Genomic DNA, 14,204 nt, shown 5'->3' on the forward strand with positions numbered 1-14,204 from the left:
AACTATGAATCAACTTCGCCAGTCGCCACCCTTATTCCCGCCAGATTAGATGAGACTCAAGGCCACGCATATCCGCTCGACTCGTGATCATCCCCCGCGACCGACGTCAAGGTCGGAGCAACATCGCCCAGTTGCCCCTCCACACTGCGAACTCCCGTCCCGCCGCCCACGCTCCTAGAATTTAGCGACCTCGTGGGAAATATGACCTGCATGCACCAACCTGTTCGCCTGCTTCGCCGCCCTCGCCGGTCTAGACCGTGACCAATCTCCATCCCTCCATTGTCACCGGCAAAATCTGGCCCCACTTCGGTGAGTTCGTTGGCACCGGCCCTTCTGGGGAAACCAACGAATGTGGGGGTGATGGAGAAACTTGCTGATGGTCTCGAAACCTGCTCGTCAGCCGTGTGGGAATAGATGGGAATAGAAGGGAATAGGGGGGAATAAAGTGGGAATGAAGTGGGAATGAAGTGGGAATGAAGTGGGAATACCGGGGCATTCCCATTATCTCAAGGTTATCCCCAGATATCGAGAAGAGACGGACTTATTACCAGACACGCTCGGATGAGATGAATGGTCTACCGCTGCAGCCGCGTCAAAATATAAACTCCCCATATCTCCCACCTTGTCTGTTGAGTCCCGTCGTTGTGGTTGTGTTCCTTTTTATTATCCATATCCTAGAGTCTATTGTTGTGTCTCCTTCTCATTTTTTCTTTGACAGTGATCGTACTGTATTAGAAAACATATCTTGAGACAATGGCGCCCGAGCCAATCAGCACCGCCGACTCTCGCTCTAGCAGCCATGAGAAAGCACACGACGGGCACATTGAGGAATTAGAGAAGGGCGGTCTCTCTTCGCCCGATGAGAGGGTCGTGGTGACAGAGTTGACCGAGACGGAGCAGAAGGCAACGATGTAAGTCGGTCCACATCTCGCTCTCGACTCTAGAAAAGAACGACTTAGATAGACCAAGTGGCTAACCAAAGAATGGAATAGACGGAAGATTGATCTGCGGCTTCTCCCGATCTTGGGACTCATGTACTCGATCTCGCTTGTTGACCGGACGAACTTGGGTCTTGCCATGGTGGCGGGCATGGAGACCGATCTGGGTCTCGATGTCGGTGATCGATACACCGTGATCGTGATGGTCTTCTTCGTGGCATACATGTACGCTCCCCATCACATTCAGTCCCCATCCCATCCAGCCCTCAAAATTATTTTCGGAACAACACCCGACTCTTCGTAATCAGTAGAAACCACCACTAATCCCGTCGAACAGCGTCTTTGAAATCCCCTCCAATCTCATCCTCCCCAAAGCCGGCGCCGCCAACTGGCTCGCCTTCCTCGGCGGATCGTTCGGCGCAATCCTCATCGGCATGGGGTTCACCAAGAGTTGGGGAGCCATGGCGGTTTGCCGTGCGCTGCTCGGTATCATGGAGGGCGGCTTCTTGCCCGGCTGCACGTACCTGATTTCCTGCTGGTATACACGGTTCGAGGTCGGCAAGCGGCTAGCGGGCTTCTGGATCCTGAGCGTGCTCGCGAGCGGGTTTAGCAACATTTTTGCGTACGTGTTGACGCTGTTGAAAGGGAAACAGGGATTAAACGGGTGGAGTTGTAAGTCCTTTTTGCCAATTGTTGCCCTTCTCTTCCCTATTGTTCCCTTTCTCTTCTATCCCACACTGGTACGTTTTGACCGGATTTCATACTGACCGAACATCCACAGGGATCTTCATCGTCGAAGGTGCCATCACCTGCGCGGTCTGTCTCCTCGGGTGGTTCATCATTCTCGACTTCCCCTCCAAATCCGGCAACTTCCTCACCCCCGTGCAGAAGAAATTCGCCCTCGACCGCCTCGACGCCGACCGTGGCGACGCGGTCGAAGATGAGATCACCCTACGCAAAATCCTCCACCACCTGAAGGACTGGAAGCTCTACATCTGGGCCTTTAACCTGATGAGTTCGACGCTACCTGGGTACGCGTACGCATACTTTCTGCCTATCATCCTTAAGCAGGGCATGGGATTTAGCACCTCGAAGAGCCAGCTGATGAGCGCACCCCCCTACATCCTGGCGGCGTTTATCACGTTTGCGTCAGGGTGGTTGAGTGATCGGTACCGGATCCGTGGGCCGGTGATCGCGGTTCATCAGATCCTGACAGCGGTGGGGATGCTGATAACGGCGTTTGCGAAGAATACCGGGGCGAGATATTTTGGTGCATTCTTGGGTAAGTGATTTTTTCGCCACTCGAAACAGTGTGGGTGTCGATCGGTGATGCTAACGGTGTCGGCATTAGGCATCGGGTTCCTGCAGTACTGCGTACCTGCCGTCCTCACCTTCCAGGCGAACAACATCACGTCGCATTCGAAGCGGGCGGTCGCATCGGCGACGTGCATTATTGGCGGTGGAGTCGGAGGAATCATCGCCAGTGTAGCATTCATGGCATCCGAGTCGCCGGACTATCATGTAAGTGTTCAGCAACTATCCCTGGATCGAAATGATGCTAACGGGGGGATAGACCGGCATCTGGACCACCATGGGTATCTCGATTGCAAGCTGCGTCCTGATCGCGATCATGGATGTGTACTTCTATTTCAGGAATAAGAAGGCCAGGGCGGGTGTAGTGTTGAACGAGGGTATGACGAACTGGTATTATACCCCGTGATGCGTGAAATAGGATTGTCTTTCGTTGGAATGGTATGGAGATGAGACATAGCAGACTAGGCGACTGGTAAGAATATAGCACTTAGGGCATGACGGTCAGGGCACGGACCGATACATAAAGGAATGAACTTACGTTTAACTTGCTAGCACATGGACTTTGGGGACAGGTCTAATGAATTGGTGATGGATAAGGAATAAGAAGGTCAGGGCGGGCACAGTAGTGAACGAGGGGCTAGCGAACTGGTATTACCCCGTGATATATGAGATAGGATTATCTTTTGTTGGAATGGAAGAGAAATAAGACATATACTAGGCTAGGCGACTGGTATAAATATAATGCTTAGGACACGACGGGTCAAGGAACAGTGACACAGAAAGGAATAAACTTACGTTAAACTTGCCAGCGCACTGACTTGTGGACAATTCTATTGAATTCGTGATGGGGTATCATGACACAAATTCCTCCGAGGCTCCTAAACGCCAGAACACAAACAACTGTAGATCAGATCCATTCAGTATTAGGGTGACCTTTCACATCTCCTGGGCCAAGCGCTTGCACATCACGAATCCTGTTGAAGGATAGCGATTCGCGAGCATGCACTCCGCACTCCGTATTCCGTAGCCACAAGCGCTCCGCCATGCTCATGATTGGAAAATGCCCATCCGCTGACTCCATCCGTCGCTCTTCGGGTTCACCAAAATCTGGTACGGGAACGGATTCGATTCCGTGGTCGTGATGGGCGGAATATGATCTTTATCCCGATTGACAATATTGACAATCTTCATCGCGGTCTTCTGCAGGGACTTCTCCATTGCTTTCCGAACCTTAATCCGATCTGCGTAACTCGAAACATCAGCTCTCCGTCTTGCGCCATTTCGTTTGCACACAGGTAATCCCAAGGACGTTTGCGATCGAACCTACCCGTCTCCGTCCGCGGTGTTCCCACCGTCACGTCCAAAATCCACCGCTCCCAACAGATCTCCTCCTCGTTCTTCCCGAAGAAAAACGCCTTCCGCCTCCGCTTCTCGTAGAACAAGATTGCTAGCTGCCCGCGGCCGCGCGACGCGGAGCCGCCCGCGGAGTCGGCGGTGTCGATTTCCCGCACGAGCGCGGCGGCACGCTGGTCGATTTGGGTCTCGAGGTCGACGTCGTCGATGGCGGGGAGGGTGAGATCGAGGAGGTCGCGGGTGAGGGGGGCTATGGGGGTGAAGTAGCGGTGGAAGAAGATGGTGTGGAGGATGGCTGGGGGGAGTTAGTACCATATATACCAGGAGGGAGAGGGAGAGTTGGGGAATTCGGGACCTTTGCAGACATCTTTTACGCAGGTCGGATCGGCGAAGACATCTAAGGTGTATTGGGGAGCTGTTGGCCGTTGTGGTTCCATGGTATGGATAATCTTCTGTAGGTCTTTATCTCCACCTAGCTGAAGGGGAGAGTACAGGTATGCAGATAAAGGAAGGGGTCCATGGGTTGGATCGAGGAGAACAGAACGAGTCACAGCATCAAATCAGGGGACTTTATCATGCGAAGTGATAGATAGATATTCACTTGTGAGTTGTAGAGGGGAGAGTGGAGGGACTACGGAGTCGGGGTGGTGGACAAAGTGGGAGGTGGGAAAAGGAAGAGGGGTGTATCAGCCACCACTCACCAGATAGGAAATTGTTAAAATGATAGGAACTAGATCACTATTATTCTAAAGGCTAGCTACATAGTTAATAGATATGCTAAGTTAGCTAATGAATAATCATAGCATGTAGACGGCTCTCGAGAAGACAGTAGAAGCTGAATCCATTCTTTGGTGCTCTCATCCAGCCACCCATCCACACGAATACTCTCTCCATTTCTCCCATCCTATTGTCCAGGTGGCTATGGAGATGTCTATTGCACATGTATGTACCTCCATGCGAATCCCAGTTAATCATACCCTAATTACCTGCCATCGTCATCCAATCCCCAATCTCTCTCGGCTGCCTCGGTGCCAGCGATGCTAGCGTGTCCATCGTAGCCGGGACCGGGGAGCTCCAATCGAATCTTGGTTTCCCATCAGAATACATTTGCGGATTCGTTACACGCGATAACTTGTGATCTTCTTGTGGTTCAACTAGACAATCAGTAATCAGTCTTCGTTTGACTTCTGGCTGATTGCACCATACCCTACTCACCTCCCAATCTCTCTCCGTCACTTCCTATCACCACAGTTGGGCCATTGCCCTCGCCACCACAACCGATGCTGTGAATCCCTTCATCATATCGTTTGCAAGGAAAGAGAAAACATGTTAGGAGCTACCCGTCGCTGGTTCAAGCGCAATCGCGCGAACCTCGCCATCGGCGCTGGCGTGCTCGGCGCAGGTTATCTAGCCGGGCAATATGTCGTATCCAAACTCATGGAGGCGAGACAGCGGATGAGCGATGACCGGATCGCCAAGGAGAAGTGCGTTCTCCCATATCTACTCTCCCGTAGTGATGATCGTGGAGTGCACTCGGTCTAACATCCATCCCAGCCTTCGAAGACGTTTCCAGCAAAACCAGGAAGACTGCTCCTTCACAGTCCTCGCCATCCTCCCCACCGCTACCGAAAACATCCTGGAAGCGCTCCCCGTCGAAGACACGCTCGCGGAGTTGCAGAAGCAGAAATCGGAGCGCATCGCGAGAAGCGGCGCGGGATCCGAGGCGGCGTCGTCGGTTGGGATCCTATCCGGGCCGGGCAGTACGACGGATGATGATGCGCGAGGAAGCCTGCCGTCTGGGAGCGAGAGCTTCATGCATACCAGCCAGCTGGAGCAGAGCATAGGGGACGGTGTGGAGGGGCGGGAAATCCCGCCGCAGCCGCTGAGGTCGAAGAAGAGCAAGTTGCAGCTGTGGGGGGACATGAAAGTAAACTGTAAGATTCCGTCACTGGATATGGAAGGGAGAGAAAACTAATTTGCTGTGTACAGCGATTGCTAGATCATTTACTCTCCTCTATACTCTGGCGCTTTTGACGCTTCTAACGCGGATTCAATTGAACCTGCTCGGAAGGAGAAACTACCTTGCCAGCGTGGTATCGCTAGCCGCTCCTCAACGACCAGAACCGCGGATTACACTCGAAGACAACGATGACGACAATTTCGAGCGGGCATATGGCAACGACTTCGAGACCAACCGAAAATACCTATCGTTCAGCTGGTGGCTGCTGCATAAAGGATGCAAGGATCTCATGGAAACGGTCATTTCCGCCGTGACCGAGGTCTTCGGACCTGTCAACCTAAGAGAAGACATCACATTGCAAAAACTGTCCGAATTGACCATCGAAGTCCGGAAGAAGGTTGAGGGTGCCACCGAGGAAGAAAGAAGGTATGCAACTCTCATCACCACAATCCGAACCTTGACTAACCCCCCCTAGAACCAAAAAATGGCTCCCCTTTCTCCTCCCCCCACCCTCCCACGAAGCCTACCTCCTCCACGAGTCCGGGATGATCTCCCCCTCCTCCTCCCCCACTACCACTGCTTCCACCCCCCTCATCTCCCCCTCCCTCCGCCGCCTCCTCGACGAAACCTCCGACCTCATCGACTCCCCCCCTTTCTCCTCTGTCCTCACCCAACTCCTCGACGCCGGCTTCACCCACCTCACCCACAACAAAATCGCTCCCCAAGCCTTCCGCATCCCCCCCGTCTCCGCCTCCGCCGAGCGCATCGTCGAGCTCGTCGACCCCGCCAACGCGAAGACCAAGATCGCAAGCACCTTGCCCGTCTACCTGCGGCAGGCGCACGCCATCGGCGCGGGCGATGTCGGCGGCGTCGGTGCGGATCAGGGTCTCGGGCTTGCGGGCGCGTTGACCGGGGTGAGTGAGGCGGGGACGCAGGCGCCCGGGTCAAATGAGTATTTGGCGGCGATGGAGGCGGTGCGCGAGTTGGAGGCGTTCGCAGCGGTGGTGTATTCGTCGAACTTCGAGTATGAGGTAGCGGAGGCGGCGCCGGAGGGGGATGTGGTTGGACGGGTGGAGAGGTTGGAGGTGCCCGGTGGGGTGGAGAGTCGGCCGAGTACGGCGGGGACGGGGATTTGGGGGATGGTTGGAGGTGGTGTTGGGGATGAGAGGAGGGGAGAGGTGGAGGAGATTGTGGAAGTGGAACCGGAGGAGGTGGTGGGTGGAGAGGAGAGTATGGTGGGTGCGGAGAGTGGGTTTGAGGCGGCGTGGGGGAAGGCGACGATGGCGAGCGAGGAAGTGATCCCGTTGGCGAAGGAAGAAGCACTGGTGGCGAAGGAGGAAGAGGTGCCAGTCCTAGTTGAGAAGGAGGTGGGACCTGAGGTCGTGGAGAAGCCTGAAGAGGTGGAGCCTGAGGTCGTGGAGCAGCCTGAGGAAGTGGAACCAGAGATCGTGGCCAAGCCTCAGGTGGAACCTGAAGTCGTGACCAAACCAGAGGAGTTAGAACCTGAGGTCGTGACCAAGCCGGAAGAGGTGGAACAGGAGGTCAAGAACGTGGAGCCAGTGGTTGTGGACAAGGAGGAGGAGACGGAGAGGGAAGTGCACGTGGTGGATAAACACGACGCGGGTAAGGAGGAACAGGAGGTGAAAGTGGAAGGTATCGAAGGCAAGCAGTAAAGAGTGATGACCTCCTTTTTCCGATTCCTAGCTCGAAGTAAACTTGAGGGATATCTATCGACGATATCTATCTACGAGTCACTCCACGGTTTAGCCAGTGGATTGGCTCTAGGGCTATATCCGACTCCTCTGTTGACTACACTTGTATCATAGACACCATACAACTATACTACTGGCAGACCTTTGCTTGATTTGTTACTTTTCCTTGAACTATTTCCTCCATCCCATCTGAATACTACCACAGGGACGGGCTCTTGGTAGGAAGATGAATTGAGATGGATGGTCACGTGGAAGAGACGTTCATCTGGAAAGGCACGCGATTCATCTTCACATGTGAATTTGCATTTCTCGAGGTGCGACCACAACATGAGACAAGTAAGACAAATGACCCACCACGTGACAGATTTTCCCCAGTGACGTCGGCATCGGATTCGGGTTCGACGTCTCCCGCCCTAGAAAACTTACCTCGGGATCTCTTGCACGCCCACTATCCCTCCCAAACAACTAACAGCCGCTATTATCTACCTTAGCACCTAGCATCGCGGAATACCCACTGCGGTACTCGGAATTGGTTGTTGCGCGGTTCTGGCCTCTGGTTAATCACGAGCTCAATCAATCCGCTTAGCCTACTTCCATCGGATCACCGACCATCCCCGAGACTCTCAGCACAGGCATTTGGCACAGGCATATGTATTAAACCTCGATAGCTCGGGTGTCCGGTTGTTTCTCTCCCCATTTGAATCAACTTCCTCCTTTTCGCATCAACCTTTTAGCTCCTCACTCCTCCATCATCGTCCTCCTCCTTCATCCCTTTCATTGTGAGCTCGGTGTTCTGGGCTACAACTTTTGGTTGAATCCAGTATACTTCCACATCCCACATCATGGCTGATCAGCTGAGGTATGACGGCCAGACCGTCGTCGTTACGGGCGCCGGTGGTGGCCTCGGAAAGGCGTACGCCACCTTCTTCGGCTCAAGGGGCGCAAATGTCGTCGTGAACGATCTGGGCGGCACGTTCAAGGGTGAGGGCGCCTCAAACAAGGTACGTCCGGAGTCTCGTCTCCATCCCGCATTCCAGACAGGATGGGTCGGTACATGACATGTGACGAGTAGCGGACTGACCGGGTTTTGTGTATAGGCTGCCGATGTCGTTGTTGATGAGATCAAGGCGGCGGGCGGAAAGGCCGTCGCCAACTACGACAGCGTCGAGTTCGGAGAGAAGATCATCGATACTGCCATTCAGGCGTTCGGCAGGATAGACATCCTGATTAACAACGCTGGTATCTTGCGAGATATCAGCTTTAAGAATATCAAGGATGAGGATTGGGATCTGATTATGAAGGTCCATGTAACTGGTTCATACAAGGTACGTGGCACTCTAGAGATAGATGGACGAAAAACAGCGGAAACTAATGTCCACTCAATAGTGTGCTCATGCCGCGTGGCCCCATTTCAGGAAACAGAAGTATGGCCGCATCATCAACACTGCGTCCGCCGCCGGTCTCTTCGGCAACTTCGGACAGACCAACTACTCGGCGGCTAAACTCGCCATGGTCGGTTTCACCGAAACCCTCGCCAAGGAGGGCTTCAAATATAACATCTTTGCCAACGTCATCGCCCCGATTGCCGCATCCCGCATGACCGAGACCGTCATGCCCCCAGAGGTCCTCGCGGTCCTCAAACCCAAATGGGTTGTTCCCCTTGTCGCCAACCTCGTCCACTCCTCCAACAAGACCGAAACTGGCAGCATCTTCGAGGTTGGCGGTGGCCACATGGCCAAGATCCGCTGGGAGCGCTCCAAAGGTTTGCTCCTGAAGGCCGACCCAGAGACGTACACTCCTGAGTCCATCCTGAAGAAATGGGATCAAGTCAACGATTTCAGCCAGGCCGACCATCCGCAGGGCCCCGCCAACTTCTTGGAGCTGCTCGAGAATGCGCAGAAGCTGCCGCCGAACGAGCAGGGCCCTAAGGTGGACCTGAAGGGTAAGGTCGTCCTCGTCACCGGAGGTGGTGCCGGTCTTGGTCGCGCATACTGCTTGCTCTTCGCCAAATATGGCGCTAGGATCGTCGTCAATGACCTCGTCAATCCAGACGATGTCGTCAAGGAGATTCGCGCTCTGGGCGGCGAGGCTGTCCCCAACAAGGCGAACGTCGAAGACGGCCCCGCGGTCGTCAAGTCCGCCATCGAAGCTTACGGCCGCATTGATGTCCTCATCAACAACGCCGGCATCCTGCGCGACAAGGCATTCACAAACATGGACGACAACCTGTGGAACCCGATCATGAACGTGCATCTGCGCGGCACCTACTCTGTCAGCAAGGCCGCCTGGCCCCACATGCTGAAGCAGAAATACGGCCGCATCATCAACACCACCAGCACGTCCGGCATCTACGGCAACTTCGGGCAGAGCAACTACGCCGCCGCGAAGTGCGGTATTCTCGGCTTCTCCCGCGCCCTTGCCCGTGAGGGTGCGAAGTATAACATCTTCGTCAACACCGTCGCCCCTAACGCCGGCACCCAGCTCACCGCCACCGTCATGCCAGAGGAGATGGTCCAGGCGTTCAAGCCCGACTACGTTGCGCCGATGGTCGCGTTGCTGTGCAGTGACGTGTGCCCCGAGCCGACCGGCAAGCTGTACGAGATCGGCAGTGGCTGGCAGGCGCAAACCCGCTGGCAGCGGACCGGAGGACACGCGTTCCCTATCGACGTGGAGCTGACTCCCGAGGAGGTGTTGAAGTTCTGGAAGCCGATCGTCACATTTGACGAACGTGCGGATAACCCGGATGACCAGCAGTCGGGCTTGGCCAGCATCATGGCGAACATGTCGAATAAGACGAAGGGTGACAGCGGCGAGAGCGAGACCAATGAGTATCTGGAGGCGCAGAAGAACGCTTTGTCCGCGAAGGCTGAGGGAACTCCGTTCGATTACGAGCAGAAGGATGTCATCCTCTATAGTAAGTTGCTACATACCCGCCACCCATACCCCATCTCTCCTCTCCCTCAACCGTTTTATATCTGTATACTAATTTCTCACCTCCAGACCTCGGAATCGGCGCCAAGCGCGACGACCTCCCGCTCATCTACGAAAACAACGACAACTTCCAAGTCGTTCCCACCTTCGGCGTCATTCCCCCTTTCAACGCCGTCTCCCCCTTCAGCATCGGAGACCTCGTCCCCAACTTCTCCCCCATGATGCTCCTCCACGGCGAACAGTTCCTCGAAATCCGCCAATTCCCCATCCCCACCGAAGCCAACCTCGTCTGTTACCCCAATCTCGTCGAGGTCGTCGATAAGGGCAACGCCGGCGTCGTTGTCTCTGGCTCCACCACCAAGGACAAGCGCACCGGTAAAGACGTCTTCTACAACGAAAGCACCGTCTTCATCCGCGGCGCCGGTGGCTTCAACGGCGCCAAGAAGGGCCGCGACCGCGGCCCCGCCACCGCCGCCAACAAGCCCCCCGCCCGCCCCGCTGACAAGGTCGTCACCGAAAAGACCACCGAGGAGCAAGCGGCGCTCTACCGCCTCTCGGGCGACTACAACCCGCTGCATGTGGACCCCGAGTTTAGCAAAGTCGGCGGGTTCAAGGTGCCGATCCTCCACGGGCTATGCTTCTTCGGGATCAGCGGGAAGCATATCCTGCAGACGTACGGACCGTTTAAGAACATCAAGGTGCGGTTTGCCGGGTCAGTGTTGCCTGGGCAGACGCTGCGCACGGAGATGTGGAAGCAGGGTGGGAAGGTGGTGTTCCAGACGACGGTGGTGGAGACGGGGAAGCTGTGCATTTCGGCGGCGGGAGCAGAGTTGCTTGGGGGACAGGGGAAGTTGTAAGTGGGTACGGATCAGAGGATCCGGTGGGCGTTAAGTGAAGACGGACGTCCATGTACCATGGAGATGAGACACGCGCAGGAAAGCGGTTCCGGTTGTACTCTTATTGGTCGAACATCTATCTTGGGCATATATGTGGTTTTTGAGCCAGCTTTGCCGTCTTTCTGTTAGCTTGTAAAAAGTTGCACACTTCTTTCCTCCAATCTACCGTTTATTTCTACATGCCTGTGTCGTCATTCGTGATGTGTCTCAACTCTTCTTAGCGCAAGTCCATGCTTCGATGTCATGAACCGCGTCTGCTAGTCGCCCAACCACTATGGCACTTGGTGGGAGGGCTGGGATATGGGACTGGAGATTGGAAAGAGGCAGTTATCGTGGCAATGGGCCAAACACGGAATTGAGGAAGCAACGTAAGGGTGCTCGACTTCGTGCCAGAATCGAAATGGAGAGTGCCGACGCGACAATGCTGACGCCTCGCATACCGCTGAGAATGTCCCTGGCGCTACCTAGGCGTAGATAGGTGCGAGTTGCCCGTTAAGTTTGGGATATGCGGAGTCATCGACTGGTAGGTATATCCGGAGTCCATCCCCGCGTGTCTGTCCAATAGTGCTGGTAGGACACATATCTCTACAGCTGCGAATAGGCACACTACCATGGAGGGATGAGCTATCTCCCCCATATCCCTGGCAGTGGTAGGGGGTTGAGATCGGTCAAACCTTTAAGGGCCACCGGTTCACCGGCTCCCCGACAGTAACGAACAGCAGCCTGTAGAAAAAAAAAAATTTAGTTGGATCTTCCAAATTGCGCAATGTTCTCGATCTACTACACAAGTGTGAATGTGTAGATGTATCTTGCATGCCCATTTTTTACAACCGTCCGTACCGTCCCGAATCGCTCCGCGGCGAGTGGTTCCACCCCATAGAAGACCGGAGAGTCCTCCGTCGTCAGATCCGGCCGCTTCATTTGAAAGCAACCAAGGCGATGATACTCCCTGGCGGACGCTCCAGTGGGTTGAACGAGAAGGCCGACAACGGAAGCGTCCAAACGTCGTAGAGTGCTCCCTACGACAAAGTTCTCGATATCTCTCCAAATCACAGGACCGTCAAGGGAAGCCCAGGACCAAGTTGGAGCGCGGTACACCTCCTGCCTTTGGATCTTATATTGGAAGTGTGGTCTCCGTAATAAATCGCTGAAGAATCCCTCCGTCCACAGTCCAGCGAGGTAGCTGCCATGCCTCCCATCTGAAGCCAAAGAATACGCGATCCCAGCAACTGCAGGGAGTTTGTCCTTTTGGTATGTGAGTGCACATGCGGTGAAGAGTTTCACGATATCCTGCCAAGGGTCACCGATGGTAATAAAATTCTCAGCTGTGGAGCTCTTCTCTGGCGTAGGTGTGTTCGTTTATAATAGTGCGCGTCCAACGGTTCCATCGGGGTTCCATGTGGAAGTACCTCGCAGGCATATGTGTGGAAACACTCCCAGAACACCTGTTGCCGAGCAAAATGAATCGAGCGTCTGCTAAGAAATCGTTCCTGAACCACCCAGCCTCGCTTGAGAAGTGGGGCGAACCCTTTGACCATGTTGTAGTAGGAGTCCGCGTAGACAAGACACGTCCTCGGGCCACTGCTTTCCCCAAACCAGCTGTGTGTGCGTGGTACGCTCACATGACAGGGCTGTAGCACTGAGGTGCTGCGTCGGAAGAACAGGCCGTGAGAAGAATTCGCTGCCCCCATTGCGGCAATGTTAAAGTAAGATCCACCGTAGACATGGCCCATCTTCTGCGATTCTATACGCCAGTCCGCAGGATCGTCCTGTAGAATACAGAGGGAGTCGATCCATATGTAGTCGACACTAAATTTCCTGGCAACAGCGACGGCATCCCGGAAAGTTTGGGGTAAACCTGTCTCTTCCACACCGGCAGCCAGGCTCGGCTCAGTGGCTATAGTTAGAGCGAGCGGCATCACTTTGCCCCAGCAATGACTCAGAGTGACATATGAAGAGGATGCGGTTTTTCCAGTGAGAGTATCACCAATTTTTGCCAAGTCATCGGTACAGTGGAGTCGAACCCGACCCGGTATCCGGATGTCGAGGAGTCGCTTTGGAAGAGTCAATGGGCCTAGTGAAGGATCACAGTAGGGATGATCGGTTGGATTGCATGCCGTAAGCCAATTCGATATCTTCTTGAACGTCCCCTCGGATTCAGTACAGCTATCTAAATTCGTGGCGACCTCCAAGTTTGGCGGACCAAGAGTATTAGTTGGTTGAGCTGCGTAGTACGTTAGTGTATAGCTGACGGACAAGCCAAGGACGTTTCCACTCAGTAACAAAACATACCACATTGTGAATCTAGCGGTACGACCAGAAAATCCATCAGTCCTACTCTGATGCCACTGAAAACATGCCAAAAGCGAAGCACTGAAGACCTTGACCTGGGCTGACTATCACCCTAAGTAGATAGGTGGGCCGTTTCCCATATCCTCCGCCACAGGTTTCGCACGACGGGAATCATTCAAGCTGATGGCGATTTCAGTTTCCAAATGGGTACAGATATAGCACCCTTGGCGGCGTGATCTCTTCACCCCAGGCAGTCCTTGTTTGAAGGCTTGACTATCCGAGCGAAATGGAACGGCGAAGATTTTCTAGCAGCATATGGTACACAGAGCACAGAGTTTTCAAGCTCTGCATTGTGTGCCCCGGTTGGGTTCTTCTTGGTCTTTGTCTCCGAACGCGAAATCCTCTTAATCAATCTTTTAGCTGGAAGAAATTCTGTCATTCTAAATCCTTGCTCATCAAACGATTATCGAGGGGCGTTCTTCGATGAAATGTTTCCAAAAGCGACGTCTTAAATAGGCAGTTGATGAACACCGGAACTGAAGCAGCATCCACCTGCGTAGCACGAAATCTATGCAATTAAACACACCTCATCTCCACGCATTGAGTGGCATAGGGGTGTTCAGGACGTCGAGCAAAGCATCCGTGCCCAACATGAAGTAGCTTACTTCAATCAACACTATCAAGTTATCTGACGAGTGCTGCCAAGCCTTGGTTTATGGTCCAGCATCTGGTCTCTGCAAGGCTCCAATCTGCGGTGGCCTTGCTGTAAGTCCGACTTGGAACTGAAGCAATAGACGGGTAGAAGAGC

The 14,204-nt window shown here is 54.1% G+C and overlaps 6 protein-coding genes across 6 annotated transcripts; 3 read left to right on the forward strand and 3 right to left on the reverse strand.

Moving 5' to 3' along the window:
* Positions 1–169: 169 nt before the first annotated feature.
* P152DRAFT_42364 (uncharacterized protein) lies at positions 170–628 on the reverse strand. The gene has a single exon (XM_033677212.1). It carries the CDS (start codon positions 500–502, stop codon positions 251–253), a length of 252 nt encoding a protein of 83 aa, XP_033533658.1. The 5' UTR covers positions 503–628; the 3' UTR covers positions 170–250.
* Positions 629–712: 84 nt separating this feature from the next.
* On the forward strand, positions 713–3,034 carry P152DRAFT_458982 (retrograde regulation protein 2). Its single transcript, XM_033679586.1, has 6 exons — positions 713–911; positions 993–1,163; positions 1,276–1,610; positions 1,720–2,220; positions 2,290–2,459; positions 2,512–3,034. Exons 1-6 carry the CDS (start codon positions 754–756, stop codon positions 2,656–2,658), a joined length of 1,482 nt encoding a protein of 493 aa, XP_033533659.1. The 5' UTR covers positions 713–753; the 3' UTR covers positions 2,659–3,034.
* A 265-nt stretch (positions 3,035–3,299) lies between these two features.
* Positions 3,300–4,042, reverse strand: P152DRAFT_398081 (DUF1649-domain-containing protein; the record flags this gene model as incomplete). Its single annotated transcript, XM_033676441.1, has 3 exons — positions 3,300–3,493; positions 3,580–3,900; positions 3,961–4,042. 3 exons carry the CDS (start codon positions 4,040–4,042, stop codon positions 3,300–3,302), a joined length of 597 nt encoding a protein of 198 aa, XP_033533660.1.
* Positions 4,043–4,475: 433 nt separating this feature from the next.
* On the forward strand, positions 4,476–7,455 carry P152DRAFT_482583 (Peroxin-3-domain-containing protein). The gene is made up of 4 exons (XM_033681897.1): positions 4,476–5,089; positions 5,160–5,539; positions 5,595–5,991; positions 6,041–7,455. The coding sequence occupies exons 1-4, from the start codon at positions 4,932–4,934 to the stop codon at positions 7,236–7,238; spliced, it is 2,133 nt and encodes a 710-aa protein (XP_033533661.1). The 5' UTR covers positions 4,476–4,931; the 3' UTR covers positions 7,239–7,455.
* Positions 7,456–7,704: 249 nt separating this feature from the next.
* P152DRAFT_417982 (peroxisomal multifunctional enzyme) lies at positions 7,705–11,281 on the forward strand. Its single transcript, XM_033677098.1, has 4 exons — positions 7,705–8,278; positions 8,375–8,602; positions 8,664–10,191; positions 10,278–11,281. Exons 1-4 carry the CDS (start codon positions 8,120–8,122, stop codon positions 11,063–11,065), a joined length of 2,703 nt encoding a protein of 900 aa, XP_033533662.1. The 5' UTR covers positions 7,705–8,119; the 3' UTR covers positions 11,066–11,281.
* Positions 11,282–11,376: 95 nt separating this feature from the next.
* Positions 11,377–13,433, reverse strand: P152DRAFT_449818 (HET-domain-containing protein; the record flags this gene model as incomplete). The annotated part of the gene is made up of 4 exons (XM_033678130.1): positions 11,377–11,568; positions 11,945–12,394; positions 12,514–13,328; positions 13,397–13,433. 4 exons carry the CDS (start codon positions 13,431–13,433, stop codon positions 11,377–11,379), a joined length of 1,494 nt encoding a protein of 497 aa, XP_033533663.1.
* Positions 13,434–14,204: the final 771 nt, after the last annotated feature.

This window comes from Eremomyces bilateralis, assembly GCF_010015585.1.
Source record: "Eremomyces bilateralis CBS 781.70 unplaced genomic scaffold P152scaffold_11, whole genome shotgun sequence".
Classification (NCBI taxonomy): Eukaryota; Fungi; Ascomycota; class Dothideomycetes; order Eremomycetales; family Eremomycetaceae; genus Eremomyces; species Eremomyces bilateralis.

Coding starts and splice junctions, on each gene's coding strand:
- P152DRAFT_42364 (XM_033677212.1), bottom strand. CDS start 502: ATGGGAATGCCCCGGTATTCCCACTTCATTCCCACTTCATTCCCACTT.
- P152DRAFT_458982 (XM_033679586.1), top strand. CDS start 754: ATGGCGCCCGAGCCAATCAGCACCGCCGACTCTCGCTCTAGCAGCCAT. Junction 1,164..1,275: donor GTCTTCTTCGTGGCATACAT/GTACGCTCCCCA, acceptor CCCGTCGAACAG/CGTCTTTGAAATCCCCTCCA. Junction 2,460..2,511: donor CCGAGTCGCCGGACTATCAT/GTAAGTGTTCAG, acceptor ACGGGGGGATAG/ACCGGCATCTGGACCACCAT.
- P152DRAFT_482583 (XM_033681897.1), top strand. CDS start 4,932: ATGTTAGGAGCTACCCGTCGCTGGTTCAAGCGCAATCGCGCGAACCTC. Junction 5,090..5,159: donor GACCGGATCGCCAAGGAGAA/GTGCGTTCTCCC, acceptor CATCCATCCCAG/CCTTCGAAGACGTTTCCAGC. Junction 5,540..5,594: donor GGGGGACATGAAAGTAAACT/GTAAGATTCCGT, acceptor TGCTGTGTACAG/CGATTGCTAGATCATTTACT.
- P152DRAFT_417982 (XM_033677098.1), top strand. CDS start 8,120: ATGGCTGATCAGCTGAGGTATGACGGCCAGACCGTCGTCGTTACGGGC. Junction 8,279..8,374: donor GTGAGGGCGCCTCAAACAAG/GTACGTCCGGAG, acceptor TTTTGTGTATAG/GCTGCCGATGTCGTTGTTGA. Junction 10,192..10,277: donor GAAGGATGTCATCCTCTATA/GTAAGTTGCTAC, acceptor TCTCACCTCCAG/ACCTCGGAATCGGCGCCAAG.